This window comes from Molothrus ater, chromosome 6, assembly GCF_012460135.2.
Source record: "Molothrus ater isolate BHLD 08-10-18 breed brown headed cowbird chromosome 6, BPBGC_Mater_1.1, whole genome shotgun sequence".
Classification (NCBI taxonomy): Eukaryota; Metazoa; Chordata; class Aves; order Passeriformes; family Icteridae; genus Molothrus; species Molothrus ater.
In genome coordinates, this window is record NC_050483.2 from 19,488,166 (window position 1) to 19,515,307 (window position 27,142).

Consider the following 27,142-nt stretch of genomic DNA (forward strand, 5'->3'; position numbering starts at 1 on the left):
GAGAATTGCTTAGCAGTAGCATCGTTTCACATGTGTTGGTGCATCCCATTGGGATCCATAGATTTGTGTGTGCCAGGTTTGCCTGATCTCCTACCTGTTCTTCCTCAGCCAAGGGAAAGCCAGACTTTCTCTCTTGCCTTCGTGGTTTAGGATTCCCAAGGGTTGCCCTTAGCAAAGATTGAGGCAAAGAAGACATTCAGTATCTCAGCCTTCTCTGTATTCTTTGTCACCAGGGCACCCACCTCATTCCTAAATGGGTGGACCCAAATTTTCCCTGGCCTTCCTTTTGCTATTGATGTACTTGAAGAAGCCCTTCTTGGTGTCCTTGACGTCCATTGCCCATTAATTCTAAATGGACCTTAGCTCTTCTTATAGCTTTTCCTGTCTACTTTGACAGTGTTCCTGTGTTCCTCCCAAGTGACTTGTCCCTTTTTCCACATTCAATACCATTTCTTTTTGTTTGAGGTTTGCCAGAATCTCCTTGCTCATTCATGCAGGTCTTTTGTCCTCTTCACTTGATTTCTTACTCATAGGGATGCACCTGCCCCCTTTGGTGCATCCCTATGAATAAGAAATTAAACAATCTGAAGGTTGAAGGAAGCACTACTTGAGAATTAACCAGTTCTCTTGGACCTTCCTGCCTTCTAGGGCCATAACTCATAGGATTCTCCTCCGGATTCCTTTGGCCTTGAGAATGCCAAAGTTAGCTCTCATGTAGTCCAGGCTGTAATTCCAGTTACTACCTGGCTTCCTTCACTCAGGATCTTGAATTCCACCATCTCATGGTCACTGCAGGCAAGGCTGCCTCAAGTCTTCACATCCCCAGCCAGTCCTTCCTTGTTTGTCAGTACAAGGTCTAGCAGCACACCTCTCCTCAATGGCTCCTCCACCACCCGTGTCAAAACCTTACCATCAGTGCTCTGCAGGGCCTCCTGGGCTCCTGTCTGCCCACAAGTTGTTTCTCCAGCAGAGATCAGAGTGGCTGAAGTTCCCCATGAGCACCAGAGCCTGTGACTGAGGCTCCTTCCAGCTGACTGGAGAATTCCTCATTGACCTCCCCTTCCTGACAGGGTGGCCTGTAACAAACACCCACTCGTGTCACCCTGTGTTGTCCCTTTCGTGTTGCCTTCTTACCTGCCAGCTCTTGTCTGCTTCTTCACCCAGCCCGAGGCAGAGCTCGATACATCCCAGCTGCTCTCTCACGTAAAGAGCAGTTCCACCACCTCACATTGCTGGCCTGTCTTTCCTAAAAAGATGCAGCCATCCAAGACAGCATTCCAGTCACGTGAGCTATCCCACCATGTCTCTGTAACTGCAGAGAATGTGCACACAGATCTCTGATTCTGCCTGTTTTTTCCCTGTGCTGTGTGTTGGTGTACAGGCATTTCAGAGAGGTAATGGTTCCTGCAGGTTTTCCTGGAGGAAGGGATGCAGGAGGATCCGCCAAAGCCATGGACACCCTTGAGATGGTTTTCCTTCTGGATCTCATCTTGGTAGTCAGATCAGGAACATTTGTTGTTGCTGTGGTTGGCCTGGCTTATTCCCCAGCTGGATGTGATGTAGTGAATGTTGCCACTTTGGACCTCACACCCTGAGTCCTTCGGTTTAATGCCTGCTCACTGAGTTGGCCAGTCTGCCAAAGATCCCTGGTCTTCTAAACAGGTGGATCCCTTACAGGATGATAAATAGGTGTGATATTCTCCGTTTGGTTGAAGAAAGAATAGAGATAATTTCTCACTGGCTGAGCCTGGGAAACTTAGAGGAAAGAATGAAAGCAATTATTATCTCTCTTTCTGTAACAGTTGTTTAGAGGTCAGATTCTTTCTGTAACCGTTGTTTAGAGATATGGTTCTCCAGAGTATGCTATTCATAGTTCACCAATAGTGTGAGAGAAGATTCCTAAAGGCCAATCAGGTCTTAAGTCCCCCATTGTTTCTCTAAGAACTATAGATTTCTAACAATAAAGTGTCTTTTCATGCCTTCTGGTGATGGAGTTTCTGTATCACCTTCATCTGTCCCCGATACCCCTCCAGTGATAAATAGGCATTATTTTTTATATTGACAACTTTTGGTGGGGAGTGTGTTAGTATATGGAAGAAGAAAATCTAACAGCAGGACCTGAACTTAGGAAGAGAGAATCATTCTACCAGAATTAGCATCCTGAAAGGGTCACGGCAATGAAAAGCTGCTGTCAGTAGATTTTGTGTATTACTGTTAATAAGCATTGTCACGTGCTAGGATTCCAGCAAACCAGTCTTTAGATGTCTCATTCTTATTTAGAACCCAGTAATAATTTGTGAAAAAATCTCATGAAATTAACACCTCTTTTTCTAGATAACTAGAATATATAGCAGAAAGCTAGGAATTTCTCAATGAAGGTTTTGTAATGTTTTGTAATAGATGCACATATACACATGGAAGACCTCTGGACTTCTAGTTGCATCTGAAAATCAATGAGTGCTTTAAGTCTCTTCCTGTATTTTTTGCTGCTTCCTGTCATCTCCAGGTTGACCTGGAATATTTCTTGCAGGTAGGTAAAAAACATCAGAATTATTAAGCAAAGCTGGATATTAAACAGTGCATGAAATGAGCATCAGCATTAAGTGGGAAGATGCTGTAAGACAGCTGCTGATCTTTTTGCCACTTACTCAGACTGATCTCAAACTTGGAATATCAAACTGAAATTAGCTCTTATTTTACTCATGATTAAGCAACCAAATACTTAGTAGTTATAATAAGATTTGTAATTAAGTGACCATGGTGAATGTTTCATTTGAAGCTCAATTACACATGAGTAAGGGCAAGTGCAATAGCTGCTTATGTTTGATAGCTTTTTATGCAGGGAGATCAAAAGGGCTTGTGGTGCTAATTATTTAATCCTCTTGATGGAGGTCTGTAAATAGCCTGGTTGGAGAGCTTGGAATTGGACAGGTTTAACAGTTGGATGGAATCAGTGGCACAACTGAAAGAAAAAGAACAGGTAGGTAGTATCCCAGAATAGAATGAGGGATTGTAGCCCATCAGGCGCACAGTTGTTCCTGAGGAGTACTGCTACTGAAGTGCCTTAAGAGTGGTGTTCTGTCCTGCCTGTTTGCATTCGGAGTAAGTTAACAACTCTGAAACTGTGCTCACTTTGTCCTTTAGTATGATGTTATTGTTTGGGTTGCTTAGTAAGCAGTAACTTCTAAAATACTTCTCTTAGTGAGAAACTGGTTTACTGAATGTCTGACAACCGAGATTTTTGTCCATGCTCTCCTCTGACATCTCTGCTTTGTGGCGATTTTGAAGGACTAAAACATAGACTCCTAGACCATGATTACTTTAGGGCCTTACTGTCTGGCAAGAATTAAAGGCCACCGACTCATAGTAATTCAGCTCTGAAGTGCTTTCTTTTTTCATTTTTTTAGAAGGAAGCCATACTCTTCATGGCAGCAGACTCCCTTGACTTTTTTTTGCTTTAGCATTGTCCTTTCTCTCTTACTGCTAACTACAGTGTAAATATTACTCATGTAAGTGGTTGATAGTTTACTATATTGGAGGCAACCTCTGATGCTTCCTACTGGGCTAATTTCACTACTTAAAAACCCATAAAATTGCTTTCTTTAAAATAAAGCACATCTTAGGCCCCTTTTTAATAATGTTTGCATTAGCAGTTTAAGAATAGCAGCTCTTTCACCTGCCTTGTTAAACAGGGAGCAAAAGCGAGAGTGACCCAAGGGCTTTTTATAGGTGCAGTGAATGCTCTGCAGTTGGCTGTGGTTTGTATCATAACTCAGTAACTTAAATAGTTGTTTAGTTTTGAATTGGAGAAGTTCTGACATAGTGGACTGTTGAGTGCATTTTATACTGACAATATTACTCAAGTGCTAGCTTTTTTTCTAGATAGGAGATAGCAAGCAGAGGAAGTGAAACTTCTGTCATTCTGCAGGACAGCCCTGTTCCAGAGCTCTGTGAACCAACAAATGATGCATTTGCCTTCAGTGGCTTTCCCATTGGAAACAGAACTGAAAATACTGTAGGGTCCAAACAGCAGTTAATTGATGCAAAATAACTGTGTTAACATAGTTAGGGTTTATATCAGTTCTTGGGGTGAAAGGAATCAGATCCTGGTGCTATCCAGCTTGTATTACATGTTGTTGTCAAATCAGTCCTTCTTTGTAAATTAAAGTTGAAACCCTTATCTCCTTCATGTAAAGCCTTTACTGAAATGCTGTATCTCACCATGCATTCATCAAAAGAATCTGGTTTTACAGTGCTGTCTGATGTGCCTGTAACATCCCTAGCTAAAATTACCCACAACAGAGGAGTTTTAAGGTGGTTTATAATCAAAGTCAGGAAAATACTGATGTCTGTGCAATAATGCAGCATCTGCACGCAGTGGTTTCTGTCTGGAGAGTTGCTCTTGTCGCATGCAAGTAATCAAGTTTTGATTAGCTGAATAAATCATTATCGGTTGTTGAGTTGAGATGCATAGCTGTGAAGCAGCATAAAGTTACTTGATTGCTGCTTGGAGAGGTTCTAAGGCAACAATTTAGTTCAAAGATGCTCAGGTTCTGTGTAGCTTACTTCTGTCTGTATGTTGTATCTGCTGCATCCTGTTTCCTCGCTTCAGATTACAAAATAATTGAGAAACATTTTAAAACTGAAATGTTTGTAAAGTTAAAAGGAAATGGGCTTGTCTACTGGCCACATGTGTGGGGTGCCTGCTGTGTGCTCTTTGCATGTTGCACTCAGTAATTAGTGCCTAGTTCACTATAACTACCTGTGAAATACTTGAGGTGTAGATAAGCTGGCTCAACAGTAACAGTCATAGAATCACAGAACGGTTCGGGTTGGAGAGGATCTTAAAGATCTTCTAGTTCCACTCCTCCTGTCCATGTGCAGGAATACCTTTCTCTAGACCAGATTGCTCAGAACCCCATCCAACAGGGCCTTGAACACTTCCAGGGGTGAGGCATCTGCAGCTTCTCTGAGCAGCCTGTTTCAGTGCCTCACCATCCTCACATTAAATAATTTATTCCTTGTATCCAATCTAAATCTACTACTCCCTTTCAGCTGAAGTGCTGTCACCACGTGCTCTTGTAAATAGTCCCTCTCCAACTTTCTTGTAGATCCCCTTCAGCTACAGAAGGGTCACAGTAAAGTCACCCCAGAGCCTTCTCTTCATCAGGCTGAGCAACCCCAACTCTCTCAGCCTGGTCTCATAGGAGAAGTGCTCCAGCTCTGTGATCCATTCTCTGCTCTCCCTCTAACAGATCAATGTGTCCCTCCTATGCTGAGATCCCCAGAGCTGGATGCAGTACTCCAGGGGTCTCACAAGGACAGAGTAAAGAGGCAGAATGCCCTCCATTGCCCTGCTGGCCACACTGCTTTGGTTGCTGCTGAGGATGCATTTGACATTCTGGGCCACAGGTGCACATTGCTGGGTCATGTCCAGTCTCATCCGTCAGAATCCCCAAGTCCTTCTTGGCAGGCCTGCTCTCAGTCCATTCACCCTCCAGCCTGTTTTCATATGAGGGTTTTCCTTGACCCAGGTGCAGCACTTTGCACTTGGTCTTGTTAAACTTACAGTTAATACTGTTAATTATAAAATACATTTGATGTCTTTGCTGCTTTATCTATGAAAAGAAAAATCACCTGCCCGTTGCAGATCAGTTGTAACCTTCTAATCAGGTTCCAAGTCATTGTAGCTGTGACTATCAAAATTGCTTTTATTCAAGAGTGTTATCTGTATACAGCATAAGGCTTTACATAGTATTGCCAAATCTGATTTCTTTTTCTCTGCTATTGTGCATCTCTGCTGAGAAATAATAAAACGGATTACACTTTTTTAAAAATAGTACAATTTCACACTTGGGATCCTAAAGATAGCAAAATGTTTTTCTGTTACTGCTGTAGAGCTGTGCCTGCAAACTGTCACATTGTCAGTGGAGTGTACTACTGGTCCTGATGGGAAGTTAGTATTTTTTTAGAGTTTGAAAGTAGAGGGTGGGAGGATTAGGTTCTGTGAAGCATAAGGAGCGACTTCACGCACTTGCACGTACAACTGCCAAAATAGTTTTTTTTAACTGAAGCGAAGCAACCTGGAGGGAACATTTGGCAAACTTGTACTCTGGCCAGCAGCCCTCTGCCACCATCCTTCACCATTTGCTTCATGTTTCAATTTTAAGAGATAAAAAGAATATTTTAGTGAAGAGCAATTTCTTCCCATGGGTGATGGAGTCATAGGAGGCTCCTCAAGTTCATGGTAGTTCACTGACGCCTCTTTTTAAATACCACGGCAATTCCCTTTTGTGTAATGTAAATACAGATTCACATTAATCTTCCAGTCCTGGGTTGCTTCTGCTATGAGCAGGTAACAAATGAAGAGTGGAACTGGAGAGAATTGATTCTTTTTTGACATAGGCTCACAAATTGGTTGAATGGCAGTTTTTTGGGGTGTATTTTGTACTTGTTATTTTGAATCCAGAGTGACAGTTTTGTAAGTTGCTCTGTGCTTTCTTGCTGTATTTCACCCCTTCCTGTCCAATGTGTGGTCTCTTGGTTTCTTCCTTTCTGGAGACATGGGTTCAAGGGGACTTGCCTGCAAGTTCCTTTAAAAACAACCATCTTCCTCCCTTCCCTTTCCTTTAGCTGGTTGTAATACCTTGGATAAATAAGGTCAAACAATCCACATGTACCTGTTCATTTTTTCGCTTCTCTTCTGTCATTTCCAGATACCCCTGTAATTCTTGATTATCCTGAGCCTGTTTCAACCAAGCGTAGCAGAGAAGAATATAGATTGCAAAGACAGTGCTGTTCTTGAAAGCTTATTGAGGCTGAAATAGCCAAATAGATAGCTGCTGTTAGATAAATATAAAGCTTCTCACATACAGATCTGCCTGAAAACTCTTAACCTGTGCAGTAGGAGACACAATGATGAGCAAAGGAGAAGAAAACTTTTTGTAACAGTCACGTAATGGGAGCTGGAATTGCAGAGGAATGCTGGGATAGTGCAGCACATGACTTGAATGTGCTATAGGCTGTCATGATCCTGGTATATGTATCTGTTACTTGCTAAGGTGCCAAAGACCTGAAGAAAATGACAGCCCTTCGTGTTTAGAGTATTTCCAGAGATCCTGCAGAATGGGAAGGTAGGTTTCTGCTCTGGAAGAAATTATTGTCCTTTCCATAGGAACTTTATGAGCAGTGACCAAAAAAACACTTGAAAACCTTGGGAAAACTATGCCAGGGGACAAGAAGGATGTCAAATTGAAAATAAAGCTGAAATTCTTCAGTGGAGTTTTCCAGAGTCAGGGGACATGACTTGAACTTAGCCTTTACTGGTTTCTAATTTTTTCTGCATTTGCGTACAGCATATGAAAAATGCATTTTGTGTCTGGAATTGGAACTTGGAAAACTAAGTTCTGTTTGGGAGAAAGACTTGTGTCTAGTAAGCAGCTGACTGACTTGTGAATCACCTTGGTGATTGAAATGCTCTTTTATATTCCTAGAGTCTCTAATATAAGTGTGAGTTTGAATTGGGATTGGTTTATATGTTATGTCTGTTGCAAATATTGAGAATTGAATTTGAGTTTTGTTTGTTATTTTTTCCTTCTCTTCAGTAAAAAACAAAACAAAACTAGTGGACTATAGAAAAGGGAAACTTAGAGATAATTTGAAGGTGTTTAGTTCCTTGTTTGTTTTTGTTCTGTGGTTACTAGTATGTGTTTTTTTATGAACAGTTATTCTAAACCAGAATTTTCTTGTGCTCTGGCAGCTGTCTCCCAAGGAGAAGATAGAAAGATGTCTGGGCATAAAATGCTTAACTAAATATTGTATAACTATCTAAGTAATACTTATCTTAGATAATTGTCCTGAACAGTTTCTCCCTCTTTTTTGGTGGGGTATCTATATGTTTTATACAGAAGAAAGAGCTCTTGATTTTGTTCCTGGTCATTCCAGCATGATTTTCTTCCAGGTGTGGCCAAACATTAAATATTACTCATGGCTTTACTGTGGTAGCTCAAGGCAATGTCCCAGATGTGCTTTGTACCCTCTGGGGCCAGAGCAGCCAAGGATGTTGTGACCTGTGCCTGTCATGCCTGAAATGGGGTTCATGCACAGCTCACTGCCACTTCTGGCTGCACGTTCACTCTGCTTAGGAATGTGCAGCCACATGACCTCTTCAGAGGGCCAGAGTCTCTGGTTTTGACAATTCACGGTCTGAAATCTGTCGGGAAGAATAGGCTACAAGAGTAAGAGAATGGTCCATGCTAAAAATGTTAAAAGTAAATAATTTTGAAGCCTAATTTGTCAAGATTTTCAAAAAGGACAAAGAGCATCATTGAGTATGATTTGCCAGAAAGTTGATAGCCTCTGAATTCAGACCCCAAGTGACGAGAGTAAACCTGCTTGGAGAAATGGGATCCAGTAAAAGTTAACAGAGGCAAAAGTACAGTTGCTTCCCTCTTTTCTTATTTCTTCTCCTTCTTGAAACTCTTGGAACTTCTTCCTTTTGTCCCCTCTGGAACGGCTCTGGCTCAAAATACATCTCTAAAATAAGTTGTCCAGAAGCACTTGGAGTGTGTTCACTGTGGGGTTTCAGAAGGATGTTAGCTCTTATAGAAAGGAAAACAGCAACAAAAGCACAACATGTGAAGCATTGAGCACCTCTTCACATGTGTGTGCTATTATCACTCTCTTCCAGCAGCATCTTGGCTGGCTTGTTAGTGCATTAGTATGGACTGTTTGCTTTGATGACACTGAGTCTGTTGCTGAGCTTGTTTTGCTGCCTTTGTTTAAAGATTTTTGGGGGTATGATGTTGCTTCACACCTCGAGGTTATTAAATTATTTAGCTGAGATCTGTCTGTCTCAGAATTCTAACACAGGAGCTGCTCTTTGAAGTTGTGTGAAGAATTGCAGGGGCTTCAAATGTCTCTGCTGATGGTTTTCTATAGCCAGAGGTGTGAAGCACAGTGGCTACTTCAGGGTAATTTATCATTTTTTCTGCAAAGTAATGGCTCACTTTCTTTTCCCCAAGTGGACCTCGGATAGTCTTCAGAAAAAGTGGTAGTTGAATATATGCAATTTAGTGATATATCTTATTTTACTTCATCATAATTACTTCATAATTCTAATTGAAAACTACTAATAAAATGAAGAAAAACATGTAAGAGAGGAACTGCAAGAACTTGATTTTGGAGGACACTAAAGCAAGTGAGAATTACGTAGTTGTGGTTTAAAACAATTTATATGCATTCTGTTGAGTGATGGAAGAAAGCCTTGCTACAGCTGTACTTAGTAGCTAATCCTGGAAGAGAGGATTCCTTCCAAATGAATGTTGTTTATCCCTATTAGATACTTTTTTTTGGTCTGTACACTGATAGTACCTGACCTTGTCCTGGCTTTGTAAAACTGTGCAGGTTGGTGTATTGATGTGCCTTAGGGCCACATTAAAAAACTTGCCTCTTGCTGTGGTACTTGTGAGTTGTAAGAATGCCTTAGATTTGGTGTAGGAGTAGGAAACATTTGCTTAAAAGGCCAGCAAGCTCTGGATCTGGCTTCTTTCCTGATGTTCTCCCATCAGTGGTATTACCTTATTGCACCATACACACCTTCCTGCAGAGACTGCCTTTGCTTTAGAGTGGACTGTCCAAAGTCTTCAGTGTCCTGTGGTGTGGTCTATCAAGTCATGAGATAATTTGAAAAAGCAAAAATGTAACCGTTTGTCTTGTAAAATTGCTTTTTCTGCTGGGAGTTGTTTTGTTCTAGGCTGGTGATATGATACTGCAGTACTTAACTGGTGCTTGCCTTGAGCATCATGGTGGAACTGTCTGCATTACTATGGCTGAGGGCAGTGTTCTCTTGCTACAAAAAGTGGCTGTGCAGTAAAGTAAAAAATGTGTAGCACTTGAGATCATAATGAGATTCTGTAATCACATGTTAAACACGTTTTGATGCTATTGTTAGTATTTAATGTTTTATAAATAGCTGTGCTGTGCAACGTGAGATACAGTGGTTGTTTTATATAAATCATGTTAAATAAAGACAGTGTAATTTGTGTTTGCAGCCTGAAAAATATTTTTATGATGGTCTCTTGTGTTTCTTAGTCTCACAAAGACACTAATTTGCTTGTAAGGCACCTAACATCAGTGCCAACAGCACTGCATAGAACACCCTTAACTGTACTGCTGCAATGGATCTCTAACCATTGTAAATTGCTTCCCTCACCTCTGCCCACTTCTGTCTCTTCTCACAGCAAAAGCCAAATCCAAATGTGGTGCCACGTTCTTCCCCTGTGCCAGTGGGATCCACTGCATCATTGGCCGCTTCCGGTGCAACGGCTTCGAGGACTGTCCCGACGGCAGCGATGAGGAGAACTGCAGTAAGTGGGAGCCTGCTTGCAAGTGAGGGCACTCCTGCTTATTTCAACTAATTGATGCTACTTAGAAAGGAAACATTCAGTAGCCTTCCTGTTTCTGAGTCAAATATTCTCCTTGTCATTTACAACCCAGACGATCCTTGGTTTTTCACTTCATGAAAATTAGTCTGCTGTTTGTTTTTTTTTTAAGGCCCACCTCAGTCTTGCTTTGTATATAATGCCTGTGTGTTACTACAAGCCCCTGAAATTAGTTTTAAGCTGCATGTTTGCTTTGAACACATTCTCTGTACTCAGATATAATTCAGATTGGACAAATATTAAATATAATTTGAATTGTTCCATTTTTACTTGCCTGCTTCATGTCACTGAAGAATATGATGTATTTGGTCATCAGTGCATCTGAGTTTCTCTGTTTATACATGTTCTCAAACAACAAAAAGCAAATTATGGTATATTTAGTGAAACAGGTTCTTGGAAGGAGAGGCAGATTCTTGAAGCCAGACATGCCTGCCAATGCACAGCAGCAGGGAGGTTGTAGCAGAGAGATGATCTGAAGTACTGCTTGTTTTGGGCTAAACCCTCTGCATGTGGCTACACAGATCCATTTGTATCTGTAAGTCTAGCAGGGATATAGCGTAGCAGTAGGGAAGCGTTGTGTTGAATCCAGCAGCTCTGTTGTTACTATCAAGAGCTGGTAAAAGCATGGGTCTCTAGGTGAAAGCTTGCAGCAAAATACTTGCTCATTCTCCTGTCAGAGGCATGCTGAGGTTTTGTTTTCAATGACTTTTGAAGGTCAGGAGGAGGACAACAGACAGCAGCTTTCAAAGATAACAAAAGGGGCAATCTTTAGTGTGATCTGTCACTGTCTGCTTTGTGGAGGACTTGCCTTTCTTGTTGGTGGTTGGTGTGCTTCCACAGCGTGAACCTCTCAAGGTGGCGTCTGTTGTTGTCCTGGAGAGTCTGGTTTGGACCCTGCAAGGACTGTGTGGCTGTGGCAAGGAGTCAGCATTTCTGAGGAGAAAGTGAAGCCAAAGAAGCATTGAAGGCTAAGGAAATTACTCTGGGTTATGCTTGAACATGTGGACTAAAAATAAGACTTGACAAAAGTGCTTTGAATATCCTTAAGGTGGTGGACTGACAAGTGGCTGGTCTCAGCTGAAAGTGCACCAGCTTATGGAGTTCATTAGGAATGGCACAATTTCCTGTGAGCTTGTAGTATGTAGCTCTAATGGGACCTTAAAGCTGATGATAACATGCTACTGATCTCCCCATTATTCTATGCCAGTAAGGCATTTGGTGTTTTTAGCATGTCTAAATGTCTAGTTACTGCTTATGTAGAGGAACAATCATTTAGCTTCTGAGGTGACCTCAAAAATCAGTGTGCTATGCAAGTGTGCAGGAGTTTCAAACCAAAGGAGTTTTAGCATGTTTATGCTAAACAAACTCTTGGGGAGCTGGAGAAATTGGTAGTTTTTGTTATTTTTCCTGCAGGTTATATGCAGTTATAAGACTTTAAAGTTTTATTTATTTCTTTATTTTTAAAAAAAATTTAAATGTAGCTTTTACTTTAAAGACAAAAAAATGGAAGCCAGTTAGTATTTGGAAACAAATCCCCTTCGTTATTGTGGCAGAGAAGCAGTTTGACAGGGCATCTGAGCAGCCTTTTAAAAATTTTCAGTTGGAAAGTTGCATTCTGTTTCAGTCACCCCATTACCAAAACCTGTTTGAAGTTCAGAGAAGAGTGCCAAAAGGTATTAAAGGACAGAGATTGATTCATGAGTAGATATTAAAATCAGCTAAATTATGCATATCTCAGCTAAGTGATGACTGTTTTGAAGGATATGGTTATTTATGATGTGTATGGAGGGTGTAAACATTGTTCCTGGAAAAGGAGTGAAAATTCAAACAGTCAGAGGCTGAGAGATTTCAACACTGCTGTTATATCAATTCAAAATAGTGAAGAGAATGGGGAAGAGAATCAGAGGTAAATAAACCACTGCCTAGCAGTTCTCAGTCAAAATTGTTGTCTTATAATATGAAACTTGAGCTAAACTGAGCCTTCTGTAATAGGAATCAACAGGCAGTGTTTATGGTAGGCAGTTCTACCCTCCATATGTCTTCAGTGTGAGCAAATGTGGAACAGTGATCATGATTGGGCCCTCATGAAAATGAACAGAAGGCTTATCACAACTGTGGGTGGGCTAAATCTCTGCTAATTGTAATGAATCTTGCATAAATTAGAAGTTTCAGCTCTCCCTGGTGAGAGAGCCAGGGCTGCTTTGATTGCCAGGTTACTCCCACATACTCAGCGAATTGACCAGCTGTTGAGTTGTGACCTGTGGTTGATGCTTATCAGCTATTTAACTGCCTGAGCAAGAGAATTCCTAATGGAAGGTCTCACTTTCTCTTTTTGCAGCAGCAAATCCCTTGCTTTGCTCTACTGCCCGATTCCACTGTAAAAATGGTCTTTGCATTGATAAAAGCTTTGTGTGCGACAGTCAAAATAACTGCCAAGACAACAGCGATGAAGAAAGCTGTGAAAGCCCTCAAGGTAGGCACAGGGGTTTTATTCTCTTCTGCAATATTATACCAACTCAACACAGAACAGGCTCAGCTGAAAATACTATTCTCTTGGCTGGCTCTGTGTTGGCTAGCACTGCAGATAGTGAGAGTGAAATGTGTAGAGAGTGTGCACATGCATACATTGCATTCTCAGTGCTCAGAAGAGTGGTATTTTTTCAGGTTAGTAAAAATACACTTTTGCAGGAAGCGCTTGTAATCTGTGATCCAGTGCTCACTGAAGTTGCTGGGAATCCTTTAGTACTTCTGGGAGATGGATTGGACCCGGGGGGCTTGATAGTAAAACTTGAGTTGGAAGTGAATCTATCTGTTTACCGGATGAGTAAATCTTGTGTATGCTTAAAGCTTTAGATCTTCATTGCTCAGTTACCTCCTGAAAGATATGTTTAACTGCAGGACAGATCTACAATGAAAGCATTTATTCTTACCCTTCTCCTGAAGACAGGGAAGAAAATTTTTATTTGAAAATTTTTGTGTATTGAGTCTTGGGAGAATCTCAAAACACGGTGACATTTTTATTCTTTTTAACCTATCATTTAATCTGAAAAACACTACAAGGTAATGTTTTTCAGTTTTGTTTTCTGTAACTTAATACCACAGTATTTTATAAAACAAGAAGTATATATGAATGACTTGAGGTTAACAAACAGTGTGTATTGGGCATCTGTTGCTAAACATTTTAATGTCTGACTTACTACCAAGAAGCCAGAGTAGAAAAAATATGGGAGATGTGGATATTTTCAGGGGAGATGTGGTATGCTTCAGCCTGTAGAAAGCAGGACAGATGAAGAGAGATAAAGCAGCATATGAAGAAAGTTGTAATTAGTGAAATTGAAGGACAATTACTTTACTATCGACTTGAACTGACAAATAAGTCCTTTGCAGAAAATAAAATAATCCTGAGTTTGAGATGCTGATAAAAAATAATCCTGAGCTGATAAATATTCTTGACAACTCACAGAGGAAGAGGAAGAACACACAAAAGCAATGCTAACAAAACAGGGGTTTATAGCAGTGGTATGTGACAGACTCATCTGTGTCATACCTCTGCTTAACCTGTGAGCTCTTTTCTTGGCTCCACATGTCAAGGTTGGGGGGATCACCCTGCTGACTCTTCTGCGTGCTGAGCTACATCACAGCCTGGGAACGCAGCTGTGCTCAGAGCAGAGCCTTGGAGAGGGGCTGGCCTGCCCCTGCTCTGTCGGGAGTGGGACGAAAGGGCTGCCGAGGGCCTAGCACGTGCCCAGGGCTGGGCTGTTCTTCACTGCAGCTCTAAGGCAGCCTAATCACATTCATGTGGGTGGTAAGGTTTCTTTTGCTTTCTCTCTTCTTTATTTTGGCTTCTGAAGCTTAAAACAGCAGTACTATTCTCTTAGATTGGGATGACTACTTCCTGTGCAGATTAATTGGCTGGATTGCCTCCAGGTTGTTTGTTGTCATGACAATCTGCTTTTGGAACTGACTGTCAGGCTCAAGAGAAGAAAAGAGCTGTATTTCATGAAGCTGTTACTTTTGTCTTCATATTTGGTCCTTCTGGAAATGTTAGACTAGTAAGAGGGTAAGCAAAGTAATTCTTTCTGATTATATGTGTGAAAGAGACCCAAACAAGGAAGAAGAAACTCTCTCCATTAGGACAAGAACAGCCATGGTTGTGGGCTAATTTAAAAAAGCAATGGTCAAAGTATGGGGTTGGGAATGAGGAGTTCCCAAAGTGAAATGCTGGTTGTGGGGAACCTGTGTAACTGGCTTTTCCCTTTGGCAGCTCAGAGCCTCCCTGAATTGCTGTTTCAGAGTCTGTAAGAGGACAATGTGTGGGTACCTGTCTTTCAAAGCCAGGATTAAAACAGTGTGATGTGTTCATCTGTTTCTCATCTAAATATAACTGACGATTCCCTCTGGATCTTGCAGCTATGGTAATGTCTGTCCTGGGTTGCAAACACAGCAACTAATTTTTGTTAATTGGGAATTAGATGCTACTGTGGACAGTCTTTAATTTCTCACAATTCTTTCTACAGCAGATCTAATTACTGTAATTACAATGTGTTTGTGTTCACACAGTACCCAAGTATCCTGGTCATTAACTAGAACTCAAGTGCTGTGGGTGCTTAGGGACAGAGCAAGGCAAATCTGTAGGGTGTTATAAAATGAAGATAGAGGGGTTTCTTCCCACTGTCTGTGTTATGTCAAATGTGGTAGCTTTAGTTCAGTGTAATTGAGTGTAATCTGACATATGAGATTGTCCTTGTGTGCTGTTTTACTATCTGTAAATGTGTTGATTTAGAAGTCACTAAGCTTCTGAACCACTGCATGATAGTGTCATCACCATTTACCAGATGGGAAAGAGAGGGCATAGATCAGCTAAAGGAAATGCTCCCAGAGTGCCATCCTGACTGGTAGGAATAGAGCTTCAGCTGTGCTTGTCTGCTTCAGGGGCATGCCATTAGACTTAATCAATGTTTGCAAACTGTTTTGAGATACTATGACAACATGGGAATTAGAAGCGTGAATTATTAATTGCTACTTTGCTCTCCTTCTGCTCTTGGGTATACTGACAAGCTTTTTAAATTATCACCTCTTCCTGCTCTTCCATGAACTTCAAAGGCCTCCTTTATCCTGCTGTCATTACTGCAGAGCTCCAGTAGTGTATCAGTTTGGTTTGTGTCAGATACTCCTCCATGCGTAAGGATCCTTTCAGTTAAGAAGGGTCACTCTGCAGACGAGGAAAACGGGAATGTGGCCTCCTACTGAAAGAGTACTGACCCAGCTTTAACATGGAACACTTCAAAATGTGCCATCCTCGATGAATAACAGCTTTGCTAGCATGCTGCAATTTGAGATGAACCTGAAGACATGCATTTATAAAGATTAATTTTAGTCACAAATAAGAGCAGATTCATTTGACAGGAGGGAGGGCCCCATGATTTAGTTGTGAAAATGAGAAGATCATCAAATTTTGGAGGATGTTCCTGTCCTCCTTTCTCCTTACCACTTGTAACTGAGTGTTGTGTATTTTACAAAGGTCTGTGTGTCATGAGGAAAGTGTCAGATTAAAAAGTGCCAATTTATCAACAAGTCAAAGAATTCTTCTCTAATTCCTCACAGAAGTTATCTGTAGCTCTTGTCACTGTCATGATGAACTTCAGAGCAATTCTTTTAATCCCACTCTAGCTATACTTTGGTCATCTCAGTTTTCCAGCAGTGAAGTAGCATGGCACAATATTTCCCTTAATCTGGAATGTGATATATTCATCAAAGTATGTGCTTGAGTTTTGGGATTGGAGTCATAATTGCTTGGATTATCTACACCAATCAAATACATGAATTACTTAAGAACTGTTCTTTCTAGGGCTTTACTCCAGGTTTAACAAAACCAGCAGTGATTAGAAATTTCTGCTCCTGTTCTGTGTTTTTTTATCTCAATTCAGAGGAAAGTTTCTCTCCCCCATACACTTTTCTCCTATGCTTCTATTTAGCTGACAGAGTTAATCTTAATCATTCATAGCATCTACTCTGGGTGTACTCCTCAGGCCTGTCTGTTGCTGGGGGGGATTTCCTGTTCTGTGACAGGCATCCACTCAATCTGGAAGGAATTACTCCTTTTCAGTATCTTCCAACAACCATATAAATTTGTTCAGCTCAAGGACTGTGTTTAATTTATTCTCTTAATTAGTTTGGAGGTTTTTTAATCTAAATGTGTCTTCACAGTTCTTCTTTTCCTCCATTTTGTAGTTTTAGTTTAGAAGACTTCAGTGCTAACAAAAGCATACTGGGTAGTTTAATTCAAACCCGTTTTTCTTTCACAGCCCTTCTTTTTTCTCCATCTAAGTTGCTAAATACCTTTAGTAGCTTTTACCCCGTTGCCTAGGAAAGAGAGTTTTATTGCTGCTAGTCTGTATTCACTCTGTCTGCTACTGTAAAGAGAGGCTCTTGACTTAAGTTATATTCCTGAAATTCTAGCTCTGCAGTTGTTTGCAAACAGTACTGTTGTGGTCATCTTATAAACCAAATGTTTTGCAAGTGTTCAGAAGTTAATTCTTGTTCTGTCTATTTGGTAATGTCCACTGCTGTCCATGTGGATACCTCCTCCTTTTATTTTTTGTGTATCTTTTCATTGAATTTGCATTATGATTTTTATATACCCCAGTATTCTAAAACAGAAGCATACATAGTTTTAGAAGTCTCTGTTCTTTTCTCTGGGGCATTTATAAATTGCTTATATAAAACTTGTCAGCGTAGTATATAGTAAAAAATCTGACCTGTGTCGAATAAGAGGAAAATCATTCAAAATGATGACTTCCTAAAATGAATCTTTAAGTGATAATATGAATTCTGTGATGATAATTTCTGTGGATTAAGTTATAGGCAAAGCTGAAAGTAGAAGTAAGCACCAAGGCCTTTGCTACTGTTTGCATGATTGAGTCGCAATGCAAAGTGGGTTTTAGAACTGACAGCTAAGTGGAACACACGTACTCTAAATTTCAATGAAATACAACAAAACCTAGTTTATGAAGCACAAATAGCTCCCAGAACATCCTGCTCAGTGTGGAGCTTGTAACCAGCCCTTTGCACATGATAAATTGAAATTCTGAAATTCCCAAATGCTGTGGTATCGCTTAGACATCCCAAGGCTTTGTAGTCTGATCCTGTCTGTATACAGAGTTTTATTGAGTCTCTCTGACTCATTATTGTCTCAGTTTGTAAACTGAAGCTCAAGTTGCAATTATTATGCATAATCTTAGCCCAGATTCAGCCTGCAGCAGGAATTTAATACTCAGAGGCAGACTGAATAAAAGCAGAAACATAAAGAAGGACACAAATAAAATGTCACTGAATGTTTTATTAAATGAAGGCTTTGCCTGACCATATTTAGCTCTCTAATATCCTTCTTTTGTAATACTTACTAATGGAAATGGTTTTGTTAGCTGTGAATTTTTTCTTTGCTGTGTTTCTTCATTCCCTGAATCCATGCTTCTTCTTTCCCTTTTTTTCTCCTCAAAAGATTATTTATTTGAGAAGGTTCTTGTCATGGAAGAAATGTATCCATTTGGGACTAACATGGGGTCTAACAGGTGGGGTGAGCTATGGGAGGCAGGTGCTCATGTGGTTGGTACTGACCTTTCAGGTGATGGGTGAATTCATCTCTACGTTAATTTTGACTGCACGTGGACTCTGTGGTCTGTTGTGCCTCCCATCGTTCGTAAAATGGATTGTTGATCCCTTGATAAGAACAGCTGATAATAACCAGCCATTACTGTAGATGGGCCCAGACTCATTCAGAAACATGGTATCTTCTGAGTGGGATCAAGAGAGGAACTCCTACTTCACTGTGCATGGAGGCTTTGGAATTAAAGCAGTTTAAAATAGATGTGGGGACCTCAGGGAGCGGTCCAGACAGCTTGTACAAGTGGATTTGAGTTGCTATGCCTCTTAGCTCCTTGAGCTTGTGAGTATGACAAGGTTTTGTTGCAGAACAGGCAAATGTAGATGAGGAATAGTCTCCTTGTAGACCAGCATGTTGCTTCTACAGGCCTGTCATTTTGGCAGAGTAATAAAAGACATGCTGCCAAAATGTTATGCTGCCCCTGCTTGGAGCACAGATGCTCTATTAAGAGGAACTGTGATGTGGCAATAGAAAAGCAATGACTCCAAGTCTTCAAATGGGCAACAACCTTACTTTAAAAGGTATTTCTAGATCTGGGAGGTGTCCAGACTCTTTACCTAATCTCCTGCTCAGCTCACCTTTGATGACTTCAAGCTCAGATTTACCAGCAGATGATGACTTGGCTACTGTAAAAATCAGTTTTATGATCTTGGCTGGGTTGCTGTGTCACTGGGAGTCACCATGTTTACCGACAGCTTTATCAGAGATGATAGTGAAGAAGAATAGGATCTGGCAACAGTCACCTTGACCTGAAAGCAATTCCTTGAAGATAGTAAGGATGAAGAACTACCATTGTGCTTCCAGCTTGTGTTAAGTATGTTCTTTAGACAGGTATACTTCAAAATGCCTTCCCTCAAGGCACAGCTTACTCCCATCATGGAAGTGCTGGTCTCACTGGAATGCCTTACTGGACTTTTATTGTAACACCATGATTTTTAATTTTGGTTGGTTGTTTTTTTTTTTTGTTGCTGGAACTGAAATTGCAGTTCTCAGGCTACCTACAAAAACAGGAGGTGCAGAGATACTTTTCTTTCATCAAGTGGCTGATGAGAAGACCTGGGAACTGAGTCTGAAAAGGCATGGGGTCTTCTCACCTGTGCAGAGATGAAATGTGAGCTCTGAACGCTTGTGTCCAGATATTCTTACCTTCACTTTGTGGCATTTATGTCTAATTAAAGGTTCCCGAAAGAGGTGATGACATGGATATCCAGTTTCATTGCCTGTGCTTCAAAACTTCAAAAACAGGCTATAAAATGTTACACTTGAGGAAGACAAGTGTAAAATAAAGGACATTCTTTTTCCCCATTGATCTTGAGGCTCATTAAATTATCTCTTGAGCTCTCATTAGTAAAAATAAATAAATTCCTGTGAAATACATTTTCCACAAGTTTATAATATTGTCTTGGTGTTTGAAGTACATTGTATGTATTGACATGCCCTGGCTGCTGAATTGCATTAACTTTTCATTATGTCAGTGTGATCTAATTGGGCAAAAGGCTCCTGTTGCTGGACTCTAGGTGCCAGACCCAAGTCTTTTTGCTGTCACTGGGGGAAATCTACATAAAAGGCACAGATGTTAATCTTTGACTTGCTGTGAAACAAAATCAGTTCCAGGTAAGATGACCAAGTGTATTTTCTATAGTTGCTGTAGGAAATGATTATAGCATTGGTATTTAAAATGAAACCTTCTGTGATTGCAGTTTCAGTACAGGGGCAACTGTACTTTTTTTGTTGGAAAATGGGAGTTGTCATAGCAAACATTTGTCATGGAAGAGCCTCCACAAAGATTTCCTGGGTTAAGTACTGAAGAGACACTCTCAGCAGCAGAGTGGGAGTTGGCTTGGCTGTGTCTTCTGTTTCACGTTCTAACCCTCATTCATCACTGGCCTGCCCCAGCCTGTAATTCTACTTTCAAGCCCAGCTGGGAGCTGGTCTGCATGGCTCTCCCACCAGGTCTGCCCCCATCAACCCTGCACTTTTAGTTAAACCTTGCTGTTTAGCCTGATTAGTGGCATTAATCTCTGATAGTAATAATGCTCTAGCCTAAATCTAGCTTTGAGACCTGTGTGCATTAACGAGGTCAGCAAAAAGTATGAGGTTAATTTATGCTTCAGTGCCTTTATTAATCTTGGTCTGGCATGGTCATGTCTGTAACCACTGGTTACAAATGATTTCCCAAGATGAAATATTGAGGAAGGTGGCTGCATTCAGCAGTTTGCACTGGGACTTGGGCAGAGAGCACCATTGTCCCTTTCTTTCTTTTAAGAAGTTGGACTGGTTTTTTATGCAGCACTGGAATTGGCAAGAAGACCAGTTTTGTTGCATATACCTGTATGGTGGTGGTGGGGGGGGAACAGATCTTAGCTACTTGAGTGTCTGACTTTGGGGTAGTTTTTTAATTTTGGTTTGGTTTTTTTCCACCTGCAGCTGCCAAGAGTAAAGTTGGAAGATGTGGCTCCTAAAATGTCAGGCTGCAACTCTGTCCCCAACTGTAAATAGTTTTGCATGTGGTTAAAATCTGTATATTTTCACTACTTCAGTTATATCTGGGAATAATCTGTGGCATGTGAGCTCTGGCTGAGCTTGTATGTGTGTTCTTATGCAAAGCTAAAGCCACAAGCAGAGCCAATGTGGCCAGATGTAAAAGGGTCTCCATTCAGACTGTGTAGCAGTTTAGTACATAGCCAATTATGTGATTGACCTAAAGCAGTATGTTTTCAGTGTAGACAGTCCCCTAGAGCAGGGTTACCAAGCTCTGCTGAGAGAAGTTTTACTGACATTTGCTCAACAGCAACAAGGTCAGTGGCTCCAGGTTAGCCAGATGTCCCTTTAGCTGGAATCTGTGCTGCTGCAATGCACTTGGTTTGTAGGGAGGAGAGCAGGTAGAAATGCAGAATTGTCCCTAGAAGTGCACGTGATCCCATGAGTGCAGGACCTCAACAGACCTTGGCAGTTTGTATCTATTACTTTGAGAAATCCTTGTTTAGGGTGGTTCCTGTTTTTCTCTAAGTGGTTTCACTTCACTGTGCTAGCATAACTGCAGTTTTATTCTGCCTTACAGAAAATATGATTTTATATCATCCTATAGGACAAATAAAGGTATGGAAAACTGAATTGTGGTGGGGGATGCCAAATCACTGAGGTGATACCAATCTCAAAGTTGTATCTACCAGGCCTTAGTGATCTTCATGCCCACTCCTTCCATGTGCTGGTCCCAGCCAGGTCAATGGAAGCATTAACTTTCTGCAGCTGAAAGCATTTGTTTCTTTATTGTAGATCACGCTTAAGTTGCTATGCCAGTGTGCTGTATTCACTGGAGCACACATTGCTTGAGGATGGCTTTAAAGCCCAAGCCAGTTGCCAGCCAGGGTTCCAGAGAAAGGTATTTCATACTGCCTGATCTAAAACTACCAAATGAAACTTGATGAGTAAGTGGATTATCATGGAAAAGGAAGTTTCTTGCCAGGCTTTAGATTAAGCTGAGATTCATCCTCAGCCAAGCATTTCAGTACCTGTAAATGTGTGAAGGATGAGGCTGTTGAATTCTAGATTTTCCTTCTCTGTTGCTCTTGCATTCAGACTTGTGTCGCAGAGGCTGATCGGGCTTCCTAGCAAAGCTGGGAACTGCAGCGGATTTTCTTCAGCCTGCTGAAAATTGTGAAGTGATGAGAGACATCACACCGGAATTTAGTGTTCGTGCTGTTCCCTGAGCTTGGCAAAGTAACTCCTGCTCCCATCTCACGTTACCAGATTTTTGGTGCTAATTTGCTGTAAAGCATTGTGTTTAAAAATCCATATTTTTGAGGGATGTTAAAACATAAAGTAATTATATGGTTTTCAATTACATAAACATCAACATGCAATGCAAATTAGAAGCCGAATAACTAATTTTCTATTTGTTTGTAATATAGAGTCTATGCAAACAGTAAAACCTGGAGAGTGAGCAGGGGGACAAGTGTGAAGGGTATGGTGCCATAAAGTGCTTTTAGCATCTCTGTTCAGTTCAGATGTCCAAACAGGTATGGGCTATTAAGGGAGGTCACAACCTGGTGAGTGGAAGCACTGGGTTCAGAACTCCTGTTGATACATATGCCCTATTGTAGGGACACCGTTTGTGGTAATTGGGGTGGGGCTGTGGCTGAGCCTCATCCCTAATGGGTACAGCTGTGAGGAGCAGGTGAACAGCATGGACAGCAATGAGCCATGGAGTGCCCAGGGGCACTGACCAATCACCAAAGGGAACAGAGGGCACACAGGTGCAGTGCATGACATGAGGGGTATAAAAGGTTAGGCTAAAGAACAAGAGAAGCAGATGCTTGCAGCCTTCTGAAGTGAAGTTGCTCTGTATGGGTAGATACCTGAAGCCTTCTGATGTGGTGAGGTGTTATTCTGTATGGATTGAAGCTTTCTGAAATTGTGTACTGTGGCTGTCTCAACTGTGACATATGCTGTGGCATCCTGTGATTAAATAGTGCTTCCATTAACGTGGCTGAAGGCAGGGACACTTGGGAGTGCCTGTTCTCATGTCCTGAGCACAGAGGTGGCAGTAGCTGGAGCTGTCTGATGCTCACTGCTACTGGTGTGATAAATAACCTTGGGGAGTTTGGGTTGTATGCCTCATCTCTATTTTGCATGGGAAAAATACCAAACTTTCAACTTTTAAAAGGTGTGTAAAATACTATTAAGCCAGTTGAAGAAAATACATTATTCATAATTTCTGAATTTGTCAGTCAGCTGCAGTACACTAGCCAGTCACTGTTCAGTCTGGTCATTGGTGCTGAAGTACATCTTCAAAGCTTCTAACAGCATTAATGCACTACAGTAAATGCAATTATTATTGAGCTCTTAAGTGGACATAATTTTGAGGATCTGGTGTTTTTGTTAAGAGGCAGGAAACGTGTTACCTGTGGGAATTAAAAACTAACTCGTTCCATTTGTTCAAGTGTTTTTTGTAGATTGTCATTTCCCTCTGCCTCCTTCATGCTGAATAGCAAGCAAACACCAGCCTTGATTTAGTGATGGCTGTTAGGAAAACACTTGAAAACTTTTTGAGGCGTTTTTTTCACTGCAAATAGTGTTTATGGTTCACTACAGGAGACTAAAAACTGTGCTGCAGCACAAATCCTAGACCTCAGAGGTTTTCTGAACTAAAACTTGAACTGTTTTGTCAGTCGACTTCAAAGTCCATGCTGGCTGGAGCCCGGCTGACTGGTTGTGAGGATGTGGTTTGGAGTTAGTTTGAGAGAAAGGGAACATTATGTGCAATTAAAAAGGAAGCTCTGCAAGATATCTTGTGCTGATACTTGTAAGAATCAATAGTTGTGGGAATACCGCAAGGGAATATTGTATGGGTCCTTACAGTAAGTCACCATCAAATTTAATTTTTTTATTTCATACTGTAGAATTAGAAAACAATAAGTATGTGATTTCAGGAATGCAGTGCTGTGAGGGAAGTTGTGTCCTTGCTTAGAAACTGGTCAACTGTGATCAACCACAAAAAGGGGAATGAGAAGACCATATGTTCTATTCAAAACTGAGCAAATTCCAGGTTGATTTTCTTTGTTGTTTTTACTTGCTATTAAAGCAGAATTTGTCTGACCAGATAGGAACAGCTGTGCTTGGGATAGGTTTGATAACAAGGTTCTTCAGGGCTCAGACAGGGAGGCTGCAGCAGGAATGAGAGGATGGAAGCAGCTGTTGTGATAAAAGATGAGGCCTGGTGGCAGTGAGCAGAACTTACTGTGCAAATAGTACTGCACAGCTGCACATCACAGGTAGAGGCTTAAGCTGTGCTCCTCCTTCCTTTTTTTTTCTTTTTTTTTAATTGCATTTTATGAAAGGGTCAGTTGGCCACGGTCTTGTAAATTGCTGTTGTGTGGGAGGCAGCTCCTATAATTAAGACTGAGGTGGTAGTAACATGCTGTTCATCTGCACACATGATCAGTTTTGTGATGAATTAGCTGCCAAGGTTTACAATCCTGAGCCCAAAATCTTGCTTTTTTCATTGAATTCACAGCACATGTGATTGAATCACTGAGTTTTTGTGGAAGCCACTGCTGGCCTCTCCCTTGTTTTCCAGACTACCTTTTGCACCTCTCGATATGTAAATCCCAGTTGATGGTTAGTTGGCAGCCATACGAGATCAGGTTCTAGCCATGACTGATAATTGCAAGAAAATATTCAGGGAGTGCCTTCCTGGCCAAGGTGGACGTAATTCAAGACTCCGTATGTGAAGGAGTGCTGGCTGGAAGTGCCTTAGGAAATGTGCAGATGTGGTGCTGTGAGCCCACATCTTGGAGACAGATCCCAGCAGATGCCTCTGTAAGCTGTATGGCCTGTCTGAGGTGGAAACCAAGCACCTGGAAAACCACTGTGCAATGAGTTAACCTTTGAATAATGCATTTCCCAGGAAGGTACCTGAATGCTTTTGGTTTGTGTCTCTCTTATCTGTACATCAGCATTATGGTCAATCTTTCCAGAAAGCCTGGTGTAAATACAGAGAAGAGGAAACATACTGAACCTGTTTCTCCTGTTTCTGTGCTCTTTCATTCATCATTTCACCTTCACCATACTCTCTACTTTCTTTTGTTGGAAAAAACTCTTTAAGTAAAGAAATTAAGTCAAACTTGTGCTTCTCCTGCCCACACCCCCCCCCCCCCAGCTTTTTTTTTTTAATTGCCTTCTTTCCTGTAAGACATCAGGGGCTTTTCCTCATTTGTTTCTGTTTGTTTGCTTTGGTTTCTTTCTGTCTTCAAATTTTGCATCTTGCTTTTTTGTCACACATTTGTTTTTGCCTTTTCTGAATGTGTTAGACAAGGGGAACTTTGCACTAAGCCATGTCCAGACTTCACTCTAGTACCGCTAGTTAAAACATCACAAAGTTTTGTTGCCCTATTCAGGTAAATCTCTCCTACATAATCATTGTTCTCCTATTTTAGTGTCACCTTGGAAGAGCAGGAGATCATCTAGGCTTAAAATATAAACAAATATAGAAGAAAGCACTCAAAACCCACAGGCAGGAGTAATCACACATCTCCCTGAGAAGACTGGGTATGAATTCTTTTCTCTTCCATCTCTGGACCACATCACTTCTCTCCAATGAGATTGCCAGACAGTGGCCCTCTACAAGAACATTGCCAGCTGGCAGTATTCATAGCAGTTGTGTGTTTCTTTCAGCAGAGATTTAGTGTAAGTTTAGTGGTGCCTGCAGTTCACAATCAGGTGAGAAAAGGAGTCAGTTTCTGCTCTGGTTGTGCTATAGCTGTTAGAGCAGGAATTTCCTTTCTGCCTTTTTTACCATACTATTTGTACTGCTTGTATTTTATGGCCATGATTTATAGCATATATCATGAGTTTCTCTGATGCTGCTAGCAGTTCCCTGCCTGTGGTTTGCTAGGTGGGGGCAGTGTCCTGATGCTTTTGACATGAGGTGTGTTTGTTGGCTGCAGTACCTTCCCTTTGGACACCAGACCCAAACCCTTGCAGTGAAAGGAGGTGGTGGGGGGAATGTCTTGAAAGAAGTTACTGCATTAAACATCTGCTGGAGGAGGAAGTTTCCACAAGAACTGGGTTAATAGTCTGCTTCTGGAGTGTAAGCTGGGGGCAAGCCTTTGGCCAACCCCAGCCCGTGCAGCACGCAGCAGCAAATGTGGCTTTGCAGAGATTGGGGTGCAGAGCGGGAAGTGTTGCCCACTCATACATTAAAAGGGAGGAGGGGGAAGAAGCCTTTGCAGCTGGGTTGAGCTCAGGCTGCTGCCAGCAGTTGTCCAGAAGCATCCCTCACTGCCCTGAGTGATGCTTCAGAGAAGTGTCTCCTTGGCTTTTTTCAACCACAAGTCTTTGTCATGCGTAACAGGGTGGAGTTCCCTGCTGTGCTCGTCCCCAAGTTTTTCAGTTGTGGGAGATAGGGGAGAGGAAAAAAATTATTCAGACTTCTTCAATTTGTTCCTTTCCAGGGGCTGCAGGACTACCTCTCCAAAACCATTATTTTATCTTATGGCAGTTGTCTCTGGAATTGCAATCACATCATATTCTGTCTCTTCTCCTGATAATTTGGACAGACTTCTTTAGCTTTTTCTTTCTTTTCTTTTCCATACCCTTTTCCCTTCTACTTTTACTATGCAGTGAGAAAGCCAAGGAAATGAAGAGGGTGCTGCACACCTCTGCCCTTTTCACATTGAGAAAGGAATGTGTCTCTTTTACATGTGCTATGGCTCTGTCTCAATAAGAAAGCCAAAAATTAAGAAGTGTTTTTTTTTTTCCAAAACATATGTTTAGATGCACAAGGAAGGTCAACTTCTAGTAGGTTCTGTACTCCTGGGCAAATTTGAAAAGATCACCCTTTATATAATGTCAATGTGGGTTTTCTTTAAAGGAGGTAAATAATGAAGCACCAAAGATAAGTTAATACAAGCAAGGCTTCTCCCTGCTTGAAAGAATGCTGACTGGAGCAGATATCACAGAGTCCTTCTTTCCACTTATTTCCTTGTTAGAGGCTTCAAGAAGGATCACCATACCTTGACAATTCAGTTTGCTCTGTCCTGTACACTGTGCTATGCTTTGTTCAGTCTAAATTTCAAGGCCTCAGGCTGTGAGGATTTAATTACTGTTTCTGGGGGATTATTGTAACTGCAGCTCTCACATGTTTTTCTGTTCTAACCTCACCTCTGCTCTAAAGCCAACGAAAACTCAAGTGTTATATAGCCTATGTGGTTTCAAGGCCTCTGCAAGCTTGTAGTGTAGAATGACTCTTAAGTTTTACCTTTCCTTTGTCTTTTGCATCCAGAATAAACTTTCTAGATCATTGATTTATCCTGAATAGAATATTGAATTTATCTCAGTTGTTTTGGATGAAAACTGATGCTGAGATAAGTGAGGTTTCCCCTTCACTGGGCTGCTTCCACTCTTTCTGTGAACTATATATTAAATGTGCTTCCTGTTTTTAATGAACACTCAATCCCAGCTGCATTTTTTTAATTAAGGTCTTGTGGACCAGTTCTTGCTGAGTCTTGCTAAATTGCTCTTGAAAGAAGATTCT

General features: G+C 41.2%; 1 protein-coding gene across 1 annotated transcript in view; it reads left to right on the top strand.

Moving 5' to 3' along the window:
- LDLRAD3 (low density lipoprotein receptor class A domain containing 3) overlaps positions 1-27,142 on the top strand; it is a 107,996-nt gene that overhangs the window by 43,514 nt on the left and 37,340 nt on the right. The window contains exons 3-4 of the mRNA XM_036385050.2: positions 10,242-10,367; positions 12,781-12,915. Of these exons, the coding sequence (XP_036240943.2) occupies positions 10,242-10,367; positions 12,781-12,915 (261 nt within the window). The remainder of the gene's footprint in view (positions 1-10,241; positions 10,368-12,780; positions 12,916-27,142) is intronic.